Genomic DNA, 22341 nt, shown 5'->3' on the forward strand with positions numbered 1-22341 from the left:
TCAGGGAGTTTCTTTAGGGAGACCCCCAGGGAGGCAAGAGGGGTCCCCTAGCTGGGAGTGCAGGCAGTCGGAGCACAACTCCCAAACCTCCTCCAGTAGCCTGGGAAGCACCCTGTCACCAAACCCAACAAAACTCAGCGGAACGTAACACTTACTCCGTGAAAGTTTTAGCCTCGCGCCTTTTTTTTTTTTTTTTTTTTTTTTTGCAACACCACCCATCCTCTTTCAACTGCCACATGCAGTAAAGCAAGGTCCCAATCTTTCCAGCACAGCAACCACACAGAGACGTAGCATTAAGGTCCATGTTAATCCCAGCAAGTGTATTCCCCCTGAATTGCGGATGCTGGAATAGTCCCTACCAAATTCCAGCTAGTTCTCAAGAAGGTAGAAAGCCCTCAAGCCCTAGATGCCACTCTAAAAGCATGATGGAGTTTGCCTTTTGTAAAAAAGGCCTCTGCAGAAAAAAAATCCCTACTTTTGTACTAGTACAATACTCAAACAACCACATGAATGCCATCACACAAGTGTGACAGTGCCTGCATCAGCACACGTTAGTCCTGCAGAAGTGGGAGGCAGGCAACCGCATTCGCTTTTATCTGCCCTCCGCTAAGCACGGCGTTAAAAAACAAAATTTCACCCCAACTGGCACAGCTACACCAGTCAAAAAGCAGGTGGGCAACAAGTCAGCATGATTAAAGATACTGCAGTGTCCTGTGTTACAAACACAGGGCCAGATCCTGAGCCAGGCTCAGCACCACCCAACACCCACCACTGTCCGCGGGCACTGGTACACGCAAGCCCCTGCTCAGGATGGCTGGGAAAAAGCAGGGCATTGCTCCGCATCTCGGATGTGCCCAGTGAACCTCCTCCTCTGCTTGCAGGAGCCTCAGCTTGGCGACTGGAAAGTTGCGCCCGGGTTGGTGCCGGCGTGGCGAGGGCAGGGCAGCAGGACCCCCCCTGCCCAGTCCAGGCCAGTCCATCCCAGGCGGGGAACGGGTCCTGCCCTGCACCCCAGGAACCTCCACAGCTCATTCACTGGGTGACACCAGGTGCGTCCTCCAGCACACGGACAAACACAGGGGAGGGAAAATCCACCACGGCAGCTTCTAAAAAACCTCACTTATTTAAAAATAAAAAATTGAGGGGAAATGAAAAGACAAAAGCCCTTCTCAGCCTGGTGTTATCAAGCAGAGGAAATGAGACTTCTAAAGCTCCCATTCAGAGAAGAGTGGGGGGGAGAGAAATCCCACTCCAGACGCACTTGAGCGAACAGCTTTTGAAATGGAAATGTCGCTCTTCAGAAACATTTAAATTTCCTCCTACTGCCGGGGAGGAGGAAGGAGGCAGAAGAACGAGCAGAGACTCCTCAGCTATGCAAATCCAAACGGGGGGTCCATTCAGGGCAGCACCCCGGCGGCCCTGTCGAGAGGGGATTTGTCAGGGAGTTAATCAGGACCGGCACACGGTATTAATATCAGGAAGTCAACTTGAAGGGTCATCAGGTTTAGAGGCGAGGGAAAAGAATGAATGAAGACAGCTCTATTTAACCACGGCCACAAGTAAGATCTACCTAGAGGCTGCTCGCGCTCCCTCCCTCTGTTCTCCCTGCACAACCATCACCCAAATTACTTTTTCCCCGAATCACAGAGGTTGAGCTGCCTACTGAGAAGGAGCTTGACTGATGGAAAAAGGAAACGCAAGTAAGACCTGAGACAGTTTGAGCAGTGGCCGAGGGGCGTTGTGGGACCAACCCAAACCTCCCCTTACATGCAAGAGCCATTGCACCAAGCCAGGATCACCAACAACTGCCCTGGGGACTCCCAGCACATCGTGCATAGGTTGACAGGTCCCAGCACCAAACTCCTGCTCACTCCCAGCAGCTCCTCTTCCAACTAGCGTCAACTGGAAAAACAGAAGTTACTGCTCCTACAGCAATCCACCATGCTGCCCTCGCCAACTGCACGCCACCACTTCATTGCTCTAATTTCTTTAGGGTTGCTCAATGTATAGGTTCATTCTAGCTGTGGTCTCAGGTATCTAAAGCAGCACATAAAATACCTCTCATCTGTAAAAACCAGAAATTCTAAGACTACAAGAAAACTGGACTTAATGGCAATACTCCAAAGACTTCCCCCGCCCCCAGAATCTAGTAAGTTCCCAAAAGTTCAATTTTTATCAGTAAAGTCTCTTTACTTCTACCGGAACATCTCAGTACACATGCACATGTGATCTCAACTGAGCGGTCTAGAAGCAGACAGGGGTCACTGGTGAATCTGACCTGTGAACTTCACTGGCTGAGACAAAAAAAACCCAAGCAACTATTTCATCAGGAATCTAAGCCAATCCGACTTCCATTTTGAGATGGCTGCACTCGAAAACTTGTTTAAGCGTGAAACAAGGCTGCTTAGACGCTTTTGAAAAATTTTTAACGAATGTAAAGAACGGGGAGGGGAAGCCCTTCCCTTGAAACAGCTTATCTTGGCCTTTAATGAAGCTTTTAGTAGCCTCATCTGTCCCCAACACACCACTGAAGCCTGTTTAACTGCCACTTCGTTTTGGCATCTTCCCTTTAAGCGGGTGCTGGCCCTGCACGCTGCAAAGCTCCATCCCCAACACGTGCGTGGGACATGGTGGGGACAACACCTCCGCCTGCACCTCCACTGCCCGAGGCACCCACCAGCAGCCTGGCAGCCCCCCCGGACACGCAAAACGTATACACCAGCCACGGTCCCAAGCACCCCACAAGCAGCAAGTGCTACAGCAGGCAGGACACACGCGGGAATACGGGGCACGGCCCCGGCTGCTTGCAGGCATCTCTGTGCATTGTGAGAGGCGGGTGTAGCACCGAGCAAGGCAGGCCGCCGCGCGCAGGATACGTGCTGACAGGGGAGCAGGGGTGGTGCAAAGCAACCGTCAGCTGCACCATCAATCAGAGCCCGCCGCCGGCTGCGTTCAATGGTTTATTGTTCTAATAATTGTGCAGACACGTGGAAGGGGGTGCCTCGACATTCGCCGCTTGTTTGAGTAGCCATTTCCTTTGCTGCTCCGCCTGCTTTTCCGTCGGGAGGCCGCATCCTGAGCCCCAGGGGTGGCAGGCGGGGGGGGCAGCAGCGCCGGCCATCCCCACCGCCATCCCGACGGCCAGCGAGGCAGGAAGGTGGGAGGAAATAACGTCCCCCAGCAGCAGGAAACGCAGGCGGGTGCTGGTCCAGGCGTGAGCCATCGGTCCAGCCCTCTGCCTCGACAAGCCCAGAAAAACATGCAAAACAAACCTTTCACAAGAGTTTTGGATTTGTCTGGAGAGGTTTTTTGCCATAATATTTTTTTGTGCCCAGTCAGCAGGTAGATACAGTCTCAGGGTGCAGAAACCATTACAGCGTCTCAAGCGCGACACTCCTCGAGCACCACTCAGCTCCACGATGAGAGCAAGACTGACCAAGGAAAGACCAAATACCAACAAGAGTGCAGGATAAAGCAGCTCCCGAAGGCTCAGGGCAGAAGCACCATTTCTAATTGCGAACGGCTGTGGGAGTCACTCAAACTGCAAACCTCTGCCCAGGCTGTTCCTGCAGAAAAGCATGAAGCACCCCTGTCTCTCCAGGCCAGGATGTTACAGGAAAAAACCCTGAACATCTCAGCTCCCATAGCAAGAATAAGCCCACAGTGAATTTGTTATTATCTGTTAGCAAAGCAGCAGCTTCCCACCAAGGCTGGAATTTCCATCTTGGTTTGGCAGGCACAGGGCTGTGAAATGATTACTGTGTTTACTTTTCCTTTGCTAACTATAAAATCCCATTCCACTGCCCTGCCAAGAATGACTGAAGCTAATAAAATTCAGGCATTTGGAAGAAAGCAATAATAAACCTCCCTTTTGGGGCCTTTATGATGAAATTTCCCCACTCCAATCAGCGATTATGCTGTATTCATGAACACTAGTGATGTCTCCAAGTGCACCCAGATTGACTCAAATCAATATTTAGCTTTGCTCGAGACTGTAAGCCTTTCTCCGTGTGGCTGCTGATGGCAGGATCACTGAACTGCACATCTAGAAGCCTTTGAAAAAAACAGCTTACAAGTATATGAGGCAGCGTACATATATATTGTGTGTGTGTGTAATATATATATATAAAAGTAGGCTTTTCAATTACTTAAAAACCTGTGAAAAAGCATACATATGAAACATTCATGGATGCATGAATTTACAAATCCCTCTCCAAATATATTGAAAGCCGTTAATATAATGCACGCTATATATTTATATACACATACCTGCCTATTCTTTAGTAGCTTTTACTAAGCTGTTTGAAAGACCGTAATGTTCCTGTGTTTACATCTGCCGCTCTGCCTGCTGCTGAGGCAGAAACACACGAGGCGCTGGGGGCAATCTGCTCTACGTCATACCTGTGATAGCTGGCACGAGATAAAATAACGCAGACCTGAAAAACAACCTGAAATAAAAGCCTGCGCTTGGTTTGGTCGCGTAACCACATGCGACGGCTTGATTTGAGCTAGGCAATGGTTCTTTCTTAACCAGCCATGGGAACGACAGCATCCAAAGCAGAGATCAGAAGGCAGAAACAATCACAGGGAGGAGAGAAATCAGCCACGTCCCTTCTCAGGGCAGCGATCAGAGTTCCAGGGCAAGCCTAGGAAGCATTACCATGCAGGCAGAGGAGGTGATAAAGTGCCAAGACAGCAGAGAAACCCGCTGCCGATGTACGCTGAAGCAGGGTGCTGCGAGCTCCGCAGCCCCGGGGGGAACCCCTCGGGACGCAGCAGAGGCACCACGCGCTGAGCAACCCCACGTCTGCTGCCCATCTCCTCTGCTGCTTGGCACTGCCAGAGGACAGGGCTGCGCTCTTTCCCTGCATCTCACACGGAAAGGTACTGGGTGCAGGATTAAAGGGGCTGCCAGTCTTTGGCCGGGATGAAGGCAAGCAGAAGCTGGGCTGAACATTGGCACATGCAGAAGATGCTTGGTCAGAGCACTAAGATGACCAAAGAGTAACTAGATCTAGGCCAGGACTGCGACGAGGTGGTTCAGGTCATTTCAGCCCACGCTGCTTCTCCCTCACTAATTTCTGCTTCTGATTCACCAAACTGGGGGTAGGACAGCGCACATCGCTCCCACCCCAAGCCAGCTCTGCCGTTGGGTAACAGCCTATTTCCAAGGGCAGAGGGAGCAGGCTCCGCCACACTCTTGCTCCTTAGCCTCCTGGAAAAAGGTGCCAAGAATTAGAATTACATTTTTCGAGAGCAGCAGAACAAGCCAAGGGCCTGTCAGCTTGTCCTAAAACAACCCCTCTCCACTTGCTGAGTACGCAGCCAGCATTCCTGACGCACACCAGTGTCCATTGCCCCTCGGCCCCCCCATGCAGCGCAAAGCTGCAGAGCATTTCGTGGTGGAACAAGCCAGAAAAACCTCTGAACGTTCTCTGCCTAAAACACAGCCAAAGAGTTTTCACGTTTAAAAAGCAGGTTTGGGTCCAAAAAGAAAGGAGGTTTTCAGCGAGCGATTATAACTAGCCCCTTTGGCACTCAACAGCTCTTCTCTTGTTATCGATGCTAAGGGTGTTGTTAAAGAGATGAGGCTCCACGAAGCACGGACGTGAAGTCACGGAGCTTTAGCAAGGGCTGTTGCCATGTTCAATATGTTATTACAGCTCCATCACCACAGGCACAAAGAGCAGCAACTCGTCTCTGCCAAATCCATCTCTGAAATCACTCCTCCACTCCATCCCCTCCAGCAGCAGCAAGCAAACACCATCGATTGCTGTTGCATCTCCTCCACGGCTTTCCACCCAGCGCTGGGAAGGAAGGCTTTAGCATGAGAAATACCCTCCTCCTCAAAACACAGCACGCAAAATTAATCTGATCGGTGTCACAACTCACTGGCTCTTGTTGCGCGAGTCAGAACTGTGGATGGGCTGCATTTCATAATCATGAAAAAGTACAGCACCAAAAACGTGCTCGGTGCTGTATGCTCACGGAGAAGACAGCCAAGCTGCTCCCACCAAACCCCTCGTCCTCCCCAGGCAGACCCTGGGCAAGGAGGGGCGTGCAGGGATGCCGAAGAAGGAGGGAGGCCGAGTTTACCTGTGAGAAGACATACGTGCTTGCGAGTCGGTAACAACCTCCTGCTGCTTTGTCACCTGCACTGACCAGCCAGATGACGTGAAAGCGGGAAGAACCACATACCCTGTCCCAGAGCATGCCTGGCTCCGGCAAAAGCCAGAGCAATGCTCCGTGCCCGGCAGCACCTACACCCCTCCCAGAAGATGAGGGGAAGAGAAGAAACCCAGATCAGATTGAAACTGCAGGGAGAGAAGAATATAGCCAGGACTTTTGGTACCAGGACTGAATTCTTCCCTGGAAATATATTCCAGGTGGGCATTTCTTTTTTACCACAAATGTGCAAAAACATTGACCGCAGGTAGACAGCAGCAGTGACCGGCACAGCCCTCCTCACCCGGCACCATTCCTGTGCTTTGAAGCAATACATGGGAGTCTGGTGCCGGTTCCTGCCACACCAACCCCATTTCCTAAGTCCCACCCGAGGACTGACAAAGTTAAGTAGCAAACTAGCTTTGCTCTCCTGTATTTCCAGGACATAACAGGGCACGTAAGAATCATTGCTATTAAAGAAAAAATAGATAACGTGTAAAAACACTGCAAAGATGGAGAAGAAAAATCTCCATGAATCCACACAGCACACCCAGCTCTCAACGCCGCCTTGTTGCAAGCAGAAAAAAATGGCAATATTTCTTCCAATTACAGAGGTGAGGCACACAAAGTCAAGGGACTTTCTTTCCCTCAAGCAGATCAGGTGAGATGTCGCACTGCGCGAGCCTTGTAATATTGACTGAATGGAACAGAAAAGTCCAATTATGTAAATGATGAAGCAGGCTCCCGAGAAGCAGCCAGCCTTATCATGCCGCCCTTCTCCACTGCTACGGCTTGAAAGGCAATTTAAAAGGTTGTTTTGGATGTCGATCACCACAAACGAGCTGAAGAAGCGCGTAACAACAACCTGCGCTTGAGGCACCATCAGTTCACCCGTTGGTTTTCCAGCCATACTGAGCCTCGGCCATGCTCTCCACTGCTCGGGGAACGCTGCGGACTTGGAGCAGCTGGGGCAGGGTCTCGGGGAAGGTCAAACTCAGTTTTTACATCCCGCCTCCAGAGCGTTTCCGCAGCCCATGAGGGCTTTCCCTGCCATGCCCAGGTCTCTCAGACCATAGTTCAGTTCTCTGGCCATAGGAACTTCAGCTGAAAAATGGAATAAAATCAGTTGTCTTGTCAATCACAGCGCTCCTTCCCTTTACCCCGCCACCCCAGGGCCAGCTGGAGGAGCCGAACATTTCGCAACGCCTAACAGCGTCTGGTTTTCAAATGAAACCAGCACGAGCCCATGCATGGGGCAGAGCATCCCATTCCAGATACAACACTCCTCCAGTTGTTTGTTCCTTTGGCTCCCTGTCCCAAGCTGGTGCACGGCACAGGCTGCTGACAAGCCCTCGCAGCCATCCTCGCACGGCCGCTATGCAGCAGGCGATGCAACGAATTCCTAGGCATGCCGCGAGGGCCAGACTGCTTGCACAAAGCAGACACGCACTCCCAAAGGTGTATATGTTCACATGCAGGTGAGCAGGGGTCAACACACTCACACTCATCCTCCTGTGATTTGGAAATGATCTTCACAGAGCAGGGAGGAAAGGAGGGGAAGGGAGAAATCCAGCCAGAAGTGTTTGCACTGTGACAATGTGAACAATGCAAATATTTCAGCTTTTAAATATGTTTGGAATGACAGAGAATGCCAACATCTCCCTCATCTTCCCAGAAATAGCCTTGAATCATTGCTGCCCTAACGCAAAGTCCCCCTCCCCCCTCCCTCCCCCACCAAATCATTTTTGCAGGCAGATTTTTATCAGGCACAAGTCGACAGCGTGAGCAACTGCACAGCAGATGGGTGGATGTCGAACACGTTGCAGGAGGATCCTCCTACAGCTGCTGAACTCAACAACCCCACACCACTCACCCCTGATGGGTGCCCAACTGCACCACCAGCCTCAGGACCACAGGGAAAACCCAGCTTGCCTCCCGGCCAAGGCGGCTGCAAGGAGAGTTAATAAGAAATGCTGTTCTCTGCAGGGAAAGGAGGATGAAAGCAGGGAAGACATAGGTACGTTTGTATCCTCTAAAATTATTTTATTTTGTTGCTGAGACCTGAGGTTAGAGCCACTTCCATAGAAGTGTGCTCCTCCAAGAAGCTGTTGGGAAGCCATGCAGCATGCGCAGGCTTTGCATCAAGCACCCTGCAGTCCTTAGGGTGAGAACTATTCTTCTTGTGGCAAGATGTCTGAGGCATTTCACCTTCCACAGCGTAAGAATTATTATTCTTCTCGTGGCAAGTCGTTTGAGGCATTTCACAGGGCTGATCAAGCCATGGTCTGGCACAGAACTCTGCATCTCACTTGGGTTTTGGATAACCTGAAGTGAGTGGCAGGGTGCTGGCAGCATCGGCGTGTCTCCTCTCTATCAGCGCTACCGCAGCTCCACAGGATCCCTCTTGCCTGGGCAATCCCGCGGGGCTCACTGGCAGCTATCCCCTCCCCACCAGATGTGGGCACAGCCACAGCTGGCCAAGGAAACAGCTCACTCTCCTGCAACAGAGGTGCACAGCCAAGGAGGACAGCCCTGCGCTGTCGCTGGGTCCCTGCTTGCAGACGTTCATCAAAAGCCCCAGTAACGAGTCCAGAGCTCTTTTTCCCCAAGTGAAAAACAACCTCCGGTGGGGAAAGGAGAGCCCAGCGTGATCCACAACCGCAGACTCCGAGGCTACGGGAGGACACGCGCCCAGGGACGGCCGACGCTCGCAGCTTCATTTCGTTCTCCAGCCCCTCTGCGCTATTGTTCCACGGCAATAAATCACAGGGAGGCGCTGGAATTCAGGGCTGGTTTCTACAAGAGGAAGCCTGGGGTGCAGGAACCGAGATGCCGCCTCGCTTTCGCTTGCTAATTCCCTCGGCAGCCACCGTGCTCAGCGCCTTTCTGAGTGCTCCACTCCCACGCATCCCGTCGGAGCGCTGTGGCTCTCCCAGTTCAAAGCACTGCTGCGTTTCCACCCCCTCTGCTCCCTTCCCCCAGCACTGGATTACTCAATTAGAGATTATGCTTTTGCCAGTTACCTCCAAGCCAACTGGGGCTTCTGCCAAGGTCAACACAAGTTCCAGCCAGTTTCATTAATAACTGTGAGACCAACCCACTGGAAACTCTGAGAGGTTAATCCCAGCAACAGATCAATGTTCCCATAACAAAGCCCCAGAGCAAAAACACGACTGGTGATGTACCAGCCGGCCAGCCCAGCTATCTGCACTGGAAGCTGTGGCACTGCCCCTCTGAGCATCCCTCCCCATACTGGGGCAAACTCTGCTGCCGGAGTCCACAGCCTCCCCTGGCACATTCGGCAAGGGATGGAGCAGGTACCAGTGAAAAGTGCTGCCAAGGCACCGGCCCGTGCGGCGAGGAGGAAGCAGAGCTCCCGAAAGGCCTTTCGGTTGTCCTCGGTGCTCTGCCAGCCTGCGGCCAGGGCAGGGGTTAGCAGGCTAGCCAAGAGCCTTTCCATCCCACAGCCTGTTTTCCAGGAGTTTATTGCAAATTGGGCTCTGGAACGGGCAGCCAGTACGAAATTTGGCATGTACGCTGCTGGCTTCAATGCATCATTAAAAAGGCATTTTAAACGTGTTAATTCCTTCTTTTTCAATTAATTGCTTTTAAAGCTACATTAACGTGCATCAAAGCAAAATACCCTTTGCCCTAATTTCTGCTTTGCCATACATATTTCCCGGCCTTGGTGCTGCCTTTTCTAAGATTCCCCCCTTCCCTTTTCTATTCCATTTTTTAGTCCAGAGCACAACAAAAACACTCATGCAGAAAGGGAAGATATTAAAACCCTTCAACAATGTAAAGCGGAGTCCAAGTCCTAACAACACATGGCTTCTTAATAGCCTTCTTCCATCAATAGTTGTTAATTATTTTACAAAAGAGGGAAGTGGCATTGTCCCTTGTACAGATGGGGAAATCTGAGATACAGAAAGGGGAAGAGACTTACCCGGTGACCAGCGGCCTGCCAGGGCAGATGGCAGCAAGGTTCAGGTTTCTTAAGCCTCCACCCAGCCCCGTACCCGTGGGACTACATGGCTCCCCGTAAGCGTATTCCTGCTAGAGCAATAGGCTACGCGTAAGTGCAGCCAGCCAGCCCTTGCAAGGGGACTAAATGCAGAGCACGACTGACTCACATCCTATAGGAAGGAGCAGCAAACCACATACGTGGTGGAAAAGCAGTCTCAGAAATGGGAAGAAGAACAAGTGGAAGCACAACGGGAATAAGAGATGGAAGGGGAGAGACAGGACTAACCTCCAGCTCTGGAGAGGGGAAAGCAGGCGCTGCTGGACCAGACGCGCCACGCTCGCCGTCCCTACGGGGCAGGATCGCACGCAGCACCAGCTGCGCACGTATGCGCAGAGACAGGGGATCATGCAGATACATTACTGGCCTGCTCTGGAGCTGTCTGTTTTACTCCTATCTGCTGTTACGTGATGGAGGTCCGTGACTTTCTCTATCGGAAAGAAAGCAGAAGCCACCGAGGGTCCTGGGAACCAGCTCCTGCATCTCTGCCAAGAGCACGCCCAGCAAATCTGCATCACGGCAGCTCTTCCAGAGAATCTCACATCTAGGCTTGCAGTGATTGAAAAAACAGTCCTGCTTTAGTTTTGCCTGGTTATTCTCAGCCAGCTCAAGGGAGCACCTTCTTGGAGGCAGCGACAGCCCACGCTGGCACAGAGGGCACAGGGAGATTTCATTTCTCCCCCCGGAGCCTGAGCTCACCTCCTGGCCACATCCAGCGGCAGGAGCCCAGGACTACGGCACTGCAGCAACATGACAGCAATCCCTCTTGCAGGGAAAAAGATGCTGAAGTGGGGGAAAGCAGGCATGAAAACAACCTTCTGCTCCCCGGCTTGAAAAGAAACACCAGTGTTCGAGGATATGAGCAATACAAGGTTCATAAGGAAAGGTAATATCTTTTACTAGACCAACTGAGATTTAGCTGTAAAGCTGCTGCTTTTGAAAGGCACGCTGCCCAAAAGCATGTCTGTTTTCACCAGATATAACACACTGATCTAATAGAAGACATTACCTTCTCCTTACAAACTAAGCCTTGCTTGGAGTAAAGCTGCAGTGATCCTGAAGAGGGTAAAGGGGCCCAGCTTACCCCACATTTGGGAGAGGTAGGAGAGGAATAAAACACCTAAGAGATCCACTTCTCTTTGGGGGAAAAAAACTCTGGAACCTGTAATCAGCATTTGCCACACCAATTACTTCATCTGCGTTCGGAGCACAGATCATGGCCCAAAACAAAGGCCTTGGAAATGTGCAGGAATGGTGTTAACTTCTCTCCCCTGGGCTGAAGGTTGGCAAATCCTACGTAACCAGTAGTTATCAGGGACATGCTAAACTCACACCCCATCACAGACCTGATTCTGCGTCTCAGCTCCACCACTGCTCTGAAATCAGCAGAGACCAACAGGTATCCACTGCCTGAGAGCAACATCCACTGCTGCTGCATTCATTATGACCCTTGGGACAGTCAGGCTGGCACCCAGGGTGTATAACCAAACTCCTACTCTTTTTATCAAGGGTATTGTGGAGCTCTTTACTGTGAAAAATTAGCTGAATCTGCAAAATCACCATGAAAAGCAGTCCTAGTGCTGTTACTCTGATGAGTAAATTGAGCTCCTTGCCACACAGTGACTGCAACAACATGGAATGGGGTAAGGGGTAAGCGAACAACTCCTAGGATACCCTGTCTAAACAACTGCCAGTGTGTTTAGTAATACCAGGCTCACGTGGTGCATCTCACCCGAAGAGCTCACCCAGCCTGCAAAGCTGCCCTAGATAAAGTATCGAACGACTTCGTCAGGCACTGAGTCAGCAGCACAGATGGAACAGCACATTTCTCTCTGGCTGTGGTCACTGGGACACACGTCCTACCACCACGTGCGTGCCACCGCTCCGGTCCACGCACAGCTTGCAGATGTGCGGAGACCTCTGGCTCTGCACCCACCTTGCGGAGTGCTTGCAGGGAAGGAGGAAAGCTTGCAGAATAACCCCTGAGAACAGAGGACATGCTGAGCAAGCAAGAAAATCACGGTGCTGCTAGAAGCGAAGCATGGGCCAGTCTCCACAGGGATGGAGCAGAGTGGGAATCAGCCACCAGGACGGGCTGCATCGTGACATGTTGGTTTAGGAGGTCACATCAGCCAGGCAGAGGAGCTGACAGCAGTCACGGAGCTCAGCACAGAGCCTCTCAGGAAGGTCTTTATCAGCTGTTCTAGATGGTGATTTACACCATCAGAGCCCAGTGCCGAATTCAACTGGCTTAGCATGGATGCAAGAAGCAGTTTTACATGTGTAAATAGCCCAGATGTGTAAGTGTCTAGAGCTTGTGGCCAAAGACCAGTCTCAGCTCTTTGCACTCCCTCTGGACCAGCACACGCAGAACACACTGAGGCTCAGGGTGATGCACAGATCAGCTGCGGGAGCTTTACCATGACTTTAATATCCACAAGCAGTTTATAGACTAGTCTGAGGCTGACTGCTCAAGAATAAAGCCAAAAGACTGCTATTAATCCAATTTCCCAAGCTGCAAAAGGCAGATATAACGTCAGAATGGTGATCGTACACCCCAGACTTGCCTTCTGCTCCCAACTGCTTGAACTGTGCTGAGATCATCCCAGCCTTGCAGTAAGCTCCATCAAACCCATTCTGCTAACAGCCCATGTTAGTTTTGAGCAACTAATCCCAGCTCCACCTAGGCTCTCACCAGTCAGGGACACCACATTTTTTTCTTCCTTCCAGTATCTGAAATTACAAATGGCTCCACTAAAAGCATAATCTTGTCTTGCTGAATTGTATCTCACAGCTTTCCCTCTCTCTCTCTCTCTCTCTCCCTTTCATTAACAAATGTTTTAAGCCCCATAAAATGCATGTAATTCTTGGAAATGTGTCACAGATCAAGAAGCAAATGCAGCCCCTGAACTCACCAACTAATGCCTCAAGAGCAGCTTTGCCTATTAGAAACAAATAGCTGAGACAACACGTGGTTTTCTGGTGAGAGGCAGAACAGGACTGCTGATGGAAATAATGTGCAGACAGAAAAGCCATCCTCGTTTCCTCACATCTTTGGAGAGGGATGTTTTTTGTTTCATGGCCAACAGTTTATTTTCCCCATCAGCCACCCAACCCAGCATGCCCCAAATATACTCTACAGTGCAGAGCCACCATGTCTCGGTGGCATGGAGAGCAGAATCCTGGCTGGTCACAGCATAACCTTGTTAAGACACATCTCAAAGGGAGCAGCAAAGACAGCACATAGAAGGGCCACAGCACCTCGGAAGCATCTTTTCCAAGGCAACACACTATCAAGAGCTAAAGGACAGCAAGCTGATGTGGCTGGTGCCTTTCTCATGGTCTCAGACTTCAAATGTGGCTCTTAAAAAAGAGCTGCTCCACCCCTTCCAGCATCAGCTCACCATTCCTAATCGGCAGTCGCTGCAGCCCCCTCCTCCAGGAGATCCAGCCAGGCCTCCCTTGGCGTCTGAACTACCCCTAAGTTAAATGTCCTTCTCGCTTGAGAGAGGCCAGAGGGATCTCACGTAAGGCCCACCAGTACTGTATGCATAGGAGATGTATGAATATCCCAGCACTCCCAAGCAAGAGCTTTCTCGCCTGCACGTTATTTCAATCAGCTCCTATAGTGATAGAGCAAACCATCCCCATCACCCTGGGTAAGGACGTGACTTCTCATTTCACTAAGGGCTGAGACATCTCTGAAGCCCAGCCTGCAGCTGCATTAACCCTCAGCGCTCACAGCACTGGAGCTTGCATTAGCAGAGCAAGTCAGCTGCCCCCAGCATGCTGACCCAGCAAGACTTTCCTGCCAACCAGGAACACATCCAAGCTTGAGGTAAAAATCAAATACAATTTACCCCAACAGAGCATGAAAAGTAAATCCAAATAGGCACACAAGCAAGGGATTTCTCTTTGCAACCTTTATTACATGCACAGAGGGGACAATCGCAAGTAAACAATTTGCTTTGTTAAATGAGACTAAGACAAGGGAGGCTTTCCTGGGGAAGATTATATTAAAGAACCACCAGCAACCGATTCAAACCCTTCAAACACCAATATTAAATAAAGAGATGTGATAAACGAGAAAGGTCAAGCAAAAATCAAATCAGGGCACAGTATCCAGAAAAAACAGACATGACCATACCTAATTAAGCCTACAGGAGCATCCAAATTGTTCTGGTGCATCTAATAGCCCAGTAAATGCAAGCCCATGACTATAACAGTTATGGGGAAAGCCAGTATGCTTCTGTCTCCCCAAAGAGGTCACCCCATCTCGGTGAATATCATCCAACACCACCCAGCACTGCTTGATGCATCAGGAGCCACCACCTACACTGATTTCAGTAGCGGCTCAGACCCTCAAAGGTAGCTCTACACAAGCCAAGGAGATCCCAAAACACAGACCCCACACCCAGCTAGCATCCCGGCCCATTGCTCCCTTACCTTTGAGAGGTCCTCTGTCCCTCCCTGCTGGCTCTGGTTCAGGAGAGGCGAGTGCCGCATCAGGGGGTCCTGCAGCAGATCCAGGCGCGGCCTCTTGGTTTCAATGAACTCCAAGTCCGACGGCTTGGTCAGGTCAGAGAGATAGGAATGCGCCTCGGTTCTCAGGTGCAACTCCTGAGATCTGGGGACAAAGAGAAAGGAGCCCTTAGAAAGCAAGCCACCTGTGCTTTCCGCTGCTCTACAACTGCAAGCCACTTGAGGAGGACAGAGGGCTCAACTTCTGCCCATTTCCCAGAAGAAGCATGAAGGGAGGCCAGGCGGCCCTGGACTCCGACACTTCAGGTCTTTGCGGACCCAGGATGCACAGCTCCATAGCTCAGTCGCTAGGCACGGTGCACGCAGGCAGAACCAGGCATCACTTGGGGGAGTGGCACGTGGGGTGCACCATCGCTGCCACCCTCCAAGGCCAACAGGCCACCCTGCCATCCCTCTCCTCACTGTCGTGTCACCTGGAGGGCCCCGCTGTCATCTCCTGTCCCACCACACAAGGTGGGTGGCTGTCCCTACACCAGGGCAAAGTGAACAAGGCTGTAGGTTTGAGCCTTCCCTGTCATGCCACGTGGGTCGGGCTGGCCAGAAAAAGCCAAAGCTCAGAAAATCCTCAACACTGGCCCATAAATCCCCCCGTGGCCCCTCGGAGCAGGCGGAGCTCCCTTCTGCCGCATTTGGCTTCTTTAGTCAACGGTACCTGCACCACTGTTTATATTTAGCATCTTCGATAGGAATACCAAAGATCATATGCTGGGGAAAAAATGCATACTCCTCCATGGCTAGACAGTAGGGATTTATTTTTCCAGGATGAGGGAAGAAAGAAACCAGCCACATGTAGTTGCACGTCTCTGACACAGACCTGGCAAGGTGTAAAGGCGGATTATGCAGTGATAGCAACTGCACCAATGAGTCACATCAGGCTCAAATATCTTTCACCTGTTAAACATGATGCAGTTGGTAATACCTGGAAATTCGGTTTGGTTTTGCTTTTTTAAACAAATGTAAAACTTTTTCTGTAGCTTTATTTTTCCTAGCAGGATTCTCTTGTGAGAATTGTAAAGGGATCCTACAAAAATACATTAAACTTTTTACTATGCCCAAGGATCAGCTTTGCTGCAGCAGCTCCAAGGGTGTGTTTTTAACACTTCAGGCAGAAGTCTCTTAAAAAAAATAAAAATAAAATGAAGCACAGGAGATTCACAGCTTGGAAAAAAAACAGGACTTTTTTTCTTTTCCCCTTAAACAAGACTTTTCAAGTTCTCCCGAGTTGCACGGTAAAGCATCCTCCCCAGTTACCAAACACTGACAAAGTAAGCCTTTGAAGCTACTCGAAAGGGAGGAAGGGAGGGGATGCATTTTGCCAAGAGCAAGCATAAAAGACAGGGGGTCTTGTGCATCATTTGGCCGCCACCCACAAACTGCAACTGCTGACATTAATTTTTACCTAGCTAATTAAATATCTCAGAGAGGATGACAAAAAGGGAAGGATCCAGAGCGCTCTGAAGCCAGCAGGAGTCTTCCAGCAGCTGTAACGGCTCTGGACCGCATCCAGATTGAGGAGGAACCCCAGTGAAAGCCACCTTCTCAGGGGGCACCACCTCAGGCAAAGCCCTCTGCCCTCCCCTGCAGCAGCGTGGCAAACTCAACCCTGCTTCAAGGAAGCAAGACAAAGATTTTTTTTTTGTTGGTTTCTCGGTGTGTGTTGTTTTTTTTTTTATTTAAACATCAGCAGCAGGCACAAAACATGCGCACGCCAAACTCTGCCGCTGTGGGTTTGGCACAGGTGGCTGGTGCTGGGATTCGGGCAGCAGCTTTGCTGCTGACACACAGAAACAGAATCTGGCTCGTCCTCTTCCTCCTCCCCAGCAAAAAGGGGATGGGAGAGCGGGGAGGCTCTGGCACTGCCTTTGCCACTCCAATCTCCAACCTACGTAAGAGCAAATGCACAGCTCGCGCAGCAAACTTTTCAGAGCAGAACAGCTCTTAAATTTGGCATTGAAGCTCACAGCTCGCTTCACCTGCAAACACTTTCACACTGAATGATCCTCAACTTTTCTCAGCAAGACCAGAAATATCTCCTGGCACCTCTCAAGTTTCCTGCTGGCTTGTCCCAGTCCCTCGTGCAAACCCTGCCTGCCCACAGCTGCATGCCGACATTTTGGGCTCTGCTGTAAAACCCAGGAACAATAAGCAACTGTTGAGCTGGGCAGGTGCTAAAATATTCCAACACCAAGGCTCTGCTGTACTGAGGCAATTAAAAATCAGATGTATATTTTTTTTTTTACTTTTCTTTTTTTTTAAGGCCATATTACCAAGAAGCTGCTAATTGACGCAGGACAGCTCTGAGACCTCTGCAGTTGTCAGGAACCCAATCATCTGACACAACTGCTACGCTCAGAAAAAAACATGTATTTTTAAGATAAGAGCAACACTCGGCTTTACAAAGGCAGTTACTTACAGCAAGGCAGGGGCCATGCCAGGGAAAGCAGCTGCAGTGTTATAGGGTGCTATTTTATTTCCATTTCCACATCCATTGGAACTGCTATTAACTTTATCCACTGGAATTTCCAGCCGCTCCCGAGATCACTTTGCCTGACACAACCCGCTCAGCCTGTCCTGGCTGCAAATACAAATGCTCCTGCTTGAAGCCTTCACACCTTTCACTCTTTACATCCACACCTGCAGTGAGCTCTTTACAACAGACTTTTATACAGTCATGACGTTGCTGTCAGTGTAAAAATAGCCCTGCCTGAAAAACCCTCCCGTTACACTGAGTTTGGGGTTTTGCTGCATTTTCTAAATAGTTCCCACCTGGCTGGTTTATTCCAGAGATTCCTGCTTTGCTGAAAGGAAAGAGTGTTTTTAATTGCATGGGAGTTATGCATGACTATATGAAATAAACCAAATGCCAGCGTTAATTATGAAGTGGGGCTGGTTAGTCTTCACCTGGAGCCCTTCACCACAAACACTAAACTACTTAAAAGAAGTGGAGCAGCGTGAGATCTGCTGACGCACCGAGGCTGGGTGCCCAGGGTTTGCCCTGACCTCCAGCCATCCACACACAGCTCTGCTTTGGGCAGGTCTGAGTCCAGAAGACCAAGATAACCCAAGATTAGACCTTTGGTTTATTACTAATCTGACAAACTAATCACACCCTACCAGTTGCAGAGCCACGTTACTCATTCACCAGGGATGTTTCCTCAGCAGATTCACACGGGGCATTAGGAAGGTATGAGCGGATAAAAACCTACAGCAAGTGTGGGGCACCTGCAGCTCGCTCCAATGCATGCAGGTCCCTGGGACCTACGAAAACATCTTCTGCTACATTAAACCTATACCAGAACCAGCTGAGCATGAGATGGACTAAAAAAAGGGGTTGACTGCTAGCTGGGTGCAGAGGAAGCTGAGAGTATCTCTCTCCTGGGAGAGAGGATCAAACGAGACATCCTGAGCTGCCTTTGGGGCTTGTAAGAGCAGCCCTGATGAGATCTAAATGGATCTTGCCCTTATCTTCTTTACTTTGCTGAAGCCAAATCCCAGGGAAATGAGCAAGTACAAACTTTAAGAGGTCAGAGGACTCTCCCACCCCACTAACCCACCTCAGAAGCACACTGCCTGGCTCTTTAGAGCAGCACAACCCTCCCCTGCTCTTCAAACCTTCCCATGTCTCCATCAGCTGAGCAGCAGAAGGTGGCAGCAGGAGGAACGACTGCTATTCTGCAACATCCAGGAAACCCAGCTTGACTTCATGAAGATGTGCCGCCTGCACTAAGGGCTCAAAACACCAGCAGTGACTCTGAGCCGGCTCCCACCAACTTCCCAGCAAGGGCACATTTTAAGTTTTGCTCCCATCTGCAAATATTGTTCCCTACATCATGGGGCCAAACAACATAACCAGGCTGGAAAACTGGCTCTCGCTGTCTCTTGGAACCAGAACCAAGACAAATGATTGCCTTGCTGCAGCTGTTTATTTCCGACGGCTGAGATGGTTTGGTGGGAAATTGTCTCCAAAAATAAGTTTTTTTTAAAAAAAGTGTCCAGCTGCCACAGGTACAGACAGACAATAAAATGCTTTTGAGAGCAAGTAATACAGAAAACCACTACTGTTGAAATGAATTCTTTATATCCAACGCTAAGATTTGTCAGAGGTTTCAGCAACCCCTTTACAGCTAACCACAGCCAGAGTGGGAGACTGGGCAAATTGAGACCTGTTAAAGAGAGAAACGGGAGTATTTGTAGGTGGCAAAGCTGCCACCAGGCAGCTAGAAAAACACGTACAAGGCCAGCTGATATATTTCCTCTGTCATATAGGCGGAGAGGGAGAAAAAACCATCATGACTTAACAACAGAGGCCATGGGAAGAGCAGCCTGTCTGGGTGGGGAAGGTGGAGCTCCCACACCTTCAGACATGTCTGCCAGCAGCAGGACTGAGTCTTCAGAGGCCAAACATGTGGGACAGCCGTGAGCAGGATGCTTAGCTCACCGTGTGGTCCAGCTCAAGGACTCCCAGGTCCTCATGAGGTCTGACTGAGCACCTGTGACCAGACGGCCCCACGTGCATCCTCTTGATGCTCTGGCTGCGCATTCCCACGCAAGAGCAGGTAGCTGTGCCTCGGCCACCACACACAACCCCCTTAGCCAACTTCTTCCAAGCCAACTGTAATTTAGATGAGAGCAGATGCTTTATTTAAAACTTGCATATTGAAGATCCCCATACACAGAGCCTGAATTATTCAAGGACAGGACCAGCAGAAGCTTTAACACTGTGCCACACAATGGCATTGCCTCACTCAAGAGGAGGAGTAGGAGTATTTGTGTCTCTCCACAAGCTCCCCCACATGCTTTCTTCAGGCATCCAAAACCTGGAGCCTCACAGGAAAGCCCTCTTGGCAGTCCTGGGTGACTGGAGCACTCCATGAACTAACGGCTTCAGGGACATCCCACGTTTCACCGGGCCTGCTGCATATATTGCAGGATCACCTTTCCTTCCCCAAAATAAATCTGATTCAAGGTTATGCATGGGGAAGTTGCATCATGAACTTTTACCCCTTCATCCCAGCCAAGGCAAAGCCCAGGTTTCCCCTCACACCTCCCTGGCAGGGCACACTGGCCCATTCCACAAAGCCTAGTGTCCCCACATCTCTGGGGAGCCTCAGTCACCCTCCATGCCCACCCATGGACATGCCTGCAGCCCACACCGGAGCAGAGGGCACTTGCAAGACAAGGCTCGTCACCAAGTGTCTACACACCAGCATCTGCCCTTTCCAGACATTATTTTCCCACGTTCATTTATGGAGAGGAAAAAAACACAGCTCCCAGAACATCGTTTCAAGTGTGAAAAGACACAAAGATGTATGGTTGCAGGGATTTCAGCCGCACCGCCGCTCACGCCTGAGAAAAGGGTCACCTTTAAAAATGGAAACTTAATTAAAGACCATAAATAAAATCAGATCGGTCGCGCTGTTAACTCGGGAGCAGTTGGTGCCATTTGGCCCAGCACAGATGAAGACCGAGAACTGCACGTGATTTCCAGTGGCCACGCACACCGCCCCGGCTTCCCACCGCTCCCTGGGCTCCTCAGCCAGCAGGATTAATCACATTCAATAAGCACAGTAATTAGGCCTGCTCTCATGCTATATTGCACATGGCTATCTTGGATGGCTGCAGAAACACAGCAGCTGCTTAACGTACCCTAAATGTCTTACTTCAGATCAGCACCAGGCAAACGTCTTCAAACTCCTCAGGACTGCTAAGCAGAAGGGCTCCAAAAAAGGTCTCCTGAACTGGGAAAATAATCTCCTATGAAAATAGTGACTCATCTTATTCTGGATAAAGGCAGAATATAAGCAGTATGCATGTTAACGCAGTATTTACAGCCACATTTTCTGCCAGAGAAGCCATTATCCACCCCAGCATTCCTGCATTAATACGGAACCTTGCTCTAAAATCCTAACGCATGTGAAAAGTCAGAAAAAACCCGGTTCCTTGATTTTTCAGACCCCTCACCCTGCTGGCACCTGCCATTTAACACTCAACCCAGTTTTTCTCACCTCTTTTGTGGACCAAAATATATATATAGGAGAGGAAAAAAAACCCCTAGTCCTTGTCACCTTGCCAGGACATTCCTCTGCAAGTATTCATGGTACGACTTGTACCAACAGCAGATCCTGAAATACCTCTCTTCACTCCTGCAGTCCAGTTGGCACAGCCAACCGAACAAGCTAAGGGGAAGTCTGTGGATCCTTCCAAGAAAAAGCCTGCTACCAAAAAAACCATCAAGGAAAGCAGCACATCCCTGCAAAGACAGGCAGAGCCAACTTTCCCTATAGCAACAGATTCAGAGTGGTTCAAGTTTTCCTTCCTTCTTCCAAGCCAGAATTGCCGCACAGGGAGTTCAAGTCTCTACCCATCCACCAAAGGGTGATGATGACTCTCAAGGCTGATGTACTTGGAGAATGGCAGTCTGCAACTCCCCAGCATCTCCTGCAGAACTGGGCTGCCCAGGGTGGGACGCAGGAGAGCCAGAAGGCACATGACCCCCGAGGAAGGAGAGCCCACAATGGGGTGACACTTCAGGAACTGGTTCTCCCCAACCTGCCTGACCCACCAGGCTCGGCTGTGGGGACATCGAGCTCCCTGAGCCTGACATTCAATGAGCTTCTCGCTCAGGGAGCCCCAAAATGTGGGACCATCCCAGCACCCTTCCTTCCAGCAAGTTACCACTCAACAGCTTTTTGCCACCAACACCTGATTCATACTTAAAACACTGTGCCCATGGTGAAATGCTTCACCACTTGTTCCCTTTTCACCAGACTGCAACTAACCACCACCCTGGTAGCTACAGCAAAACCGCAGCCAGGAGAGACAGAAGACCTGCAAAGCTGTAGGAAGACCATCTAAGCAAGCTCAAATAACTTCTGCAGAATTTAAAGTATCTACGGAGTGAAGCCTCAAATACCATGTGCAAAGACAACCTGCAGAGGCTTTAGAGATCTGCCCAAGTTGAAGGCAAAGCCAAACTGGGGGACAATCCCCCAAAACCAGCACAAAGTGAATCCCTGTGGTTTCCAGGAGAGGAGGGCAAACAGCAGCTGCCCACTGGACAGGTGGGCTCAGAGGAACCAGCCCTGAGCAGCCCCAGGGCTGAATTGCACTCTCCGGCTGCTGGCACCACTTGGATTTCCAGCCCTGTCAGTCTGCCACACTCCACTTGCACCAGACTCACAAATTGATTTCTTTAGGGAGGGGAGCGACCCTGGAAGAGCGTCAGCCACCACAACCAACAGCAGACAGGCTGCTTCCTCTGAATACCCAAAGCAATGGTGGACTGGAAGGATTCCCTTCCACCCACACTTGCTTCAAGGGGAAGATTGTCTCACACCACTGCTGCATGCCAGGTGGGGCATCAGGGCAGGGAACCAAGGTGACTGTCTTCCTTTCAGACACAGCACACTCCTGTGCTTCCCCCTATTTACCCCCTGTGCCTGCGCTGCGGACATGACTTGTTTGCCTTTGGTCGCTCCCTCCTCCCCAGCCCCTCACGCTGAGAGCCAGCTGCCTCTGCTCAAAACCATCAATCCCAGCACAGGAACAAAGCCAAAGTGCTTACAGATGCGCCCGGCGTGAACCTGCCAAGGGGACTCAGCTGCAGCGAT

At 50.5% G+C, this 22341-nt stretch overlaps 1 protein-coding gene across 16 annotated transcripts in view; it reads right to left on the reverse strand.

Annotated features, from left to right (window-relative positions):
- Window positions 1–22341, reverse strand: part of NCOR2 (nuclear receptor corepressor 2) — a 257821-nt gene that overhangs the window by 142323 nt on the left and 93157 nt on the right. For all 16 annotated transcript variants that reach the window (XM_049804508.1, XM_049804507.1, XM_049804498.1 and 13 more), the window contains one exon: window positions 14636–14816. In XM_049804508.1, the coding sequence (XP_049660465.1) occupies window positions 14636–14816 (181 nt within the window). The remainder of the gene's footprint in view (window positions 1–14635; window positions 14817–22341) is intronic.

Source organism: Accipiter gentilis, chromosome 7 (genome assembly GCF_929443795.1).
Source record: "Accipiter gentilis chromosome 7, bAccGen1.1, whole genome shotgun sequence".
Classification (NCBI taxonomy): domain Eukaryota; kingdom Metazoa; phylum Chordata; class Aves; order Accipitriformes; family Accipitridae; genus Astur; species Astur gentilis.